This window comes from Copidosoma floridanum, unplaced genomic scaffold (genome assembly GCF_036245765.1).
Source record: "Copidosoma floridanum isolate Cflo_tuat_1 unplaced genomic scaffold, Cflo_Japanese_pri ptg000014l, whole genome shotgun sequence".
Classification (NCBI taxonomy): Eukaryota; Metazoa; Arthropoda; class Insecta; order Hymenoptera; family Encyrtidae; genus Copidosoma; species Copidosoma floridanum.
In genome coordinates, this window is record NW_028321891.1 from 2,042,703 (window position 1) to 2,047,189 (window position 4,487).

Sequence of the window (4,487 nt, forward strand, 5' to 3'; positions counted from 1 at the left end):
TGTTCTTTATTAGCTAAACTTTACGTACCTACGTCTTGTACAAAGTAATTGATTATTCGACAATTGCAAAGTCTATGATTGAGCGAGCGTTGACTTGACTTATTTTTTTGGAAATTTGTCAAGCGAAGCAATTACCGTCACTAAAAATATAATCACACGTTCAGTTGAACGCGTTAACCATAAAGTATTGTTTCAACGAATGTCATTAAGAACAAACAAGTGCACGCCTTTATTATCTTGTCCCATGACTTTTGTGGGTCCTAAAATACGGTATGGAGAGTAGTATAACGCCTACGACTATACGATTCACATCTTAAACAACTATACCGTAGCCATGTTCGACTTTGACCTCACGTAAGTTTTCGAGTTGCATTTTTTACTAAATTTTAGGACAAAATAAATAATAATAGGTTTATCAAGAGAAGGGCATTTTTTAAATGCTTTTAAAAATTATTAAAAAGTTTATTTATTCGTGGTTTGTGGACATGAAATTGTCTTGATTATAAAACATCGTTTTTTTCCCCCCCAAAAAATGTCACAAGAAGAGTACATTTGCAATTATACAATAGCAGTTGAATAAGCAATGCATATCTCCTGGAAAGTAGGAAAATTCAATAGATCCAGGATATAAAAAGGTTTCGGCTGATGTGATGATAAAAATAATAATGTTATGCTCCTTTGACAATTCTTGCATTATCTTACTGTCTTAAAATGTTTCACCAATGACGGCCCGTATTTCTTTAATCTATACTTATCCGAAAAATGTACGATTTTAAAATGAAATTCTTCTCTTTCGGACCAAACGACCGATTGATCCCATCTTTTCTCACTAGATAAACCATTTTTATGTCGCAAAGTCAAATGAACTATAACCCTTTTTATCACGGATCTAAATTTTGTCTCCAAGTATCCATAACTAAAATGTTGTCATTGATCTCACTTGTTAAACAGTGATTACAGGATATGCTGGATATTGGGTACCATAGTTATGGCTTTGCTGATAATATTCGGCAACTCCATGACATTATTGACCTTGTGGCTCAATCGTAAAAAGTTCAGCGTAACCTCCAACCACCTAATCCTCAGTCTCACCATCTCAGACTTGCTCGTGGCTCCTGCGGTAATTTATAATCTGATCTTGCTCTTCAATCCAGAGCTCGACAACAAGTTCTCGTGCGTACTTAGGTGAGTATAAGAAAATGACGTTACACCGACTTTTCATTGCTTAATTTTTTTACGCGCTTTCTCGCTTGTACAGGTACGTATTCCTATCAATGGTCTACACTTCGGGGTACTACAACATAGTGGCAATAGCCATAGACCGGTACATTTCGATCATTTATCCACTCCAGTATCCAGCAATCGTGACCAAAAAGTTGATCTACACAGGGATATCCGTCATTTGGAGCGCATCTTTCCTCATATCCACGGTACCTCTCTACTGGAACGCTTACACGCCTATGGGTGGCTGTAAATTGTCCACGATCGTTCCTAGGTACAAGATCGTACAGTTTATATCTTAAATGTAAAAAATACGTAAATCCATCGCCTATGTATCACGCCATTGTTTGATTTTGTAGGGTCTACGTAATGGCGATTGTGATACCTAATTTGGTGGCAGTGTGGCTGGGTATTTCGATTCTTTACTGGCGAATTTGGAGAGAAGCCAGGTCGTTCACGAAAAGACTGAGTATACGGTCCAGAGGAAATGGTCAGGTGTGCAACGTCACCAACAGGAAGAGTAATCAGGTATGCATATTATATACACGATCACCATTTTTCAAGTATATATACATCTAATTGTTGTAATCAAATCGTTGGTTCGTCCAGATGGTGCTTGCAATCTTGGGCTGTTTCTCTTTCTGCTGTTTGCCGGTGATGGTCAGTTTATTCTTGTACGTGTTCCAACAAACCTCTACGTCTAGCGACATCGCGTTTTGCGCGTCGTACTGGATAGCGATGTGCAGCAGCTGCGCCAACCCGTTCATCTATGCGTGGAAAAAGCCAACTTATCGCAAAGTTTACATGAAATTGAAGAAGCTGTTTCGCAGAGCTCACGATGCGACGTCCAAGAATGATATTGAGAAACAGGTGGGGCCGCCGAAAAATGTGGCCGAGGGCCAGGTATTTAACAAATTAAGGACGATATCCGCTGTTGTCGAACAAGAGGCTTTCCGACAGGGCAGATATAACGTTTTAAAAACTTGATGAACATTTCATTTTGTTGATAGTAGATAAGAGATTTTTATATATAATTATTCATTCATTACTCAATCTAGATATTCTAGATGTAGTGTTATGAAGTGTATATAGGTACGCCTGTAGGTACAGATGCTCGTGGTGTCAAACAAACGTACTGTTAGCCTTGTATTTTTATAATTTTAAATAAAAAATAGAATTGAGTCGATCTCATTTCTAATGTACATAAAAATAGCAATTAGTTGTAGTTGAGAGCCCGTACTATTGTACATAGGGTTTTGCTGCTCTGCGAATTATTAAATAGTTCGTTTTATGTACAATGTATGAATTTTTAATAAAAATTTTTCAAAAATTTCCTGTTTTCAAATAAGCCTTGTTCCGAATAGTCTTTTTCCAAATGTATTTTTTGTTAAATGCATTATTCCTTCCCAACAGCGATAATGCACGTATTAGTGGAGTCTATAATAATTATTACAGGTATTCTATCAATACGAATACAAGCTTGAAAGCCTGTACGGCTGTTAGAATTTAACGTACATCTTAATAACCTGATATTGAAGTTACATTCGAACAAAATGCTCCAAAATTTTTTTTTTATAATTCCTCATAAAAAATTTAATAGGTGCACTGATAATGCTAATTGGTAAACTGTAGAAGCTATACAAGGTTGCACCAAGTCGAGATAAACAAAACAACTTTATAAATTTTTAAAGTATACCTAATGACCTTCTATGAATGAACTTCTACGAAGCTATTTAGTATTTTTCTTTTTTTTTTTCCTCATTTCAATCGATAAGTAGTGCGTTATAGGTAAAAAACAAAAAATCGTAAAGAAAGTTTTAAATTTCCTGAATGTTGAAACAACAAAAATATAATCTACCGATTGACTTTTCGATAATGCCGTTGTTTGGAAGAAAAAAGAAATCAGATTCTACGTAAAATATTACGGCTTAATTCCTAAGAAAATGTGTACGAGTGTTATCTGCTAATAAGCCCATCAACGAAAAACCCATACTTGTTAATTGTTAAAAAAATGGCACTACTGCTTTTGGCTTTTCAAGTGCTGAATCCAAATCTCAACGATACCATCAGCACACTCTTATACATGAAGGACCAAGACATAGGTGTGAGCTTGATTCTTCTGTTTCTCGAAAAGTTGCAGCTTTTGGAAAACCTTTGGTCACCTCGTGTCAAGATTTAAGCCACGAACCCATGTATAACGATTACAAAGCTCGGGTTCGACGGCCAACAGTGTCTCCCCCCCTTCCCCACTTCTCTCTTTCTCCATGACACAAAAGCATTGTTTTGTCACTGCTCCGATCCAGCAGCTGTTGCTCTCGCCCACGCTGTTACCCGCTACACAATGCATCACATAAATGCGGTATACATAGCGGTGCGCGCGTGCTCGAGCCCTAATGTGTATATGTGTAGGGTATATACGTAGGGTCGCACGAAGGAGGTCCACTCTGTCGCCGGCTGCATCTTTCTTTGCGCGTGTATACAGCATCTCGGGCTGGCTCTTCTTTTTTTTGCACCTCCCGCGCCGTGAAGGGGACGTCATCACCATAATTCATCTTTATGGGCTGCTTTTCTTTTTAATTTCGCGTAGACCCCTCATGCACATACACATGCGTACATACATACATATATATATACATATACGTGTACAGCGTGTCCCACCACAAGAGGAGAAGTGCACTCCAGACTCCCGAGTCCTTCTTCCACTTGGGCCGACTCTTTACTTTTGTTCTCCTTCTTTTTCTTCTTTCACTTTGTGTCGTGTTTTTGCCTTCTCCCCGTGTAAGCTTACTTTTCTTTTTTTCCTTTTTTTTTTTTTTCTTTTTTTTTTTCTCTCATTTTTCCGTCCTCTTCTGCGTCCTCCTACGGTTCGCCGGTGACACAAAAGGGGCCCACCTCCTGCTGCTACTCTGCGCTAATTGTTCGCGCGGCAAAGGAGCGCGTCTAATAATTAGGGGTTGCACAGCCTCTCGGTCCCAAAGTCACATGTTGTTGAACAAAAACCATCCAGCAGTCACATCTAGTAGTGGCGTTGAAAAAAAAAAAGGTTCTTACTTTCCGCGCGACTTTGTGTCCAATCAAAATGGCAAACTTACAATCCGAGATGATACATCGAGCGGATTCCATTTTTGCAGCACAGCGTGTATTAACGATTTCGCGAACTGATATGAAAAAAAGAAAGAAAATACCCCGTCAACTCTACCGTTATTGTAGCGAGAGCGCGTCAACCGCGGAAAATGTCCCCGTGGAGAATTCGACGCGTCGTGTGT

At 38.7% G+C, this 4,487-nt stretch overlaps 1 protein-coding gene across 1 annotated transcript; it reads left to right on the forward strand.

Annotated features, from left to right (window-relative positions):
* The first annotated feature begins 267 nt into the window (after positions 1-267).
* On the forward strand, positions 268-2,448 carry LOC106638160 (alpha-1A adrenergic receptor-like). Its single transcript, XM_014351212.3, has 5 exons — positions 268-354; positions 952-1,185; positions 1,259-1,495; positions 1,581-1,749; positions 1,831-2,448. Exons 1-5 carry the CDS (start codon positions 335-337, stop codon positions 2,206-2,208), a joined length of 1,038 nt encoding a protein of 345 aa, XP_014206698.3. The 5' UTR covers positions 268-334; the 3' UTR covers positions 2,209-2,448.
* The last annotated feature ends 2,039 nt before the right edge of the window (positions 2,449-4,487 follow it).

Excerpts from the sequence above, each read along its gene's own strand:
- LOC106638160 (XM_014351212.3), top strand. The coding sequence starts at position 335 with ATGTTCGACTTTGACCTCAC. Across the intron at positions 355-951 it reads ATGTTCGACTTTGACCTCAC|TGATTACAGGATATGCTGGA; the intron begins GTAAGTTTTCGA and ends CTTGTTAAACAG. Across the intron at positions 1,186-1,258 it reads AAGTTCTCGTGCGTACTTAG|GTACGTATTCCTATCAATGG; the intron begins GTGAGTATAAGA and ends TCGCTTGTACAG.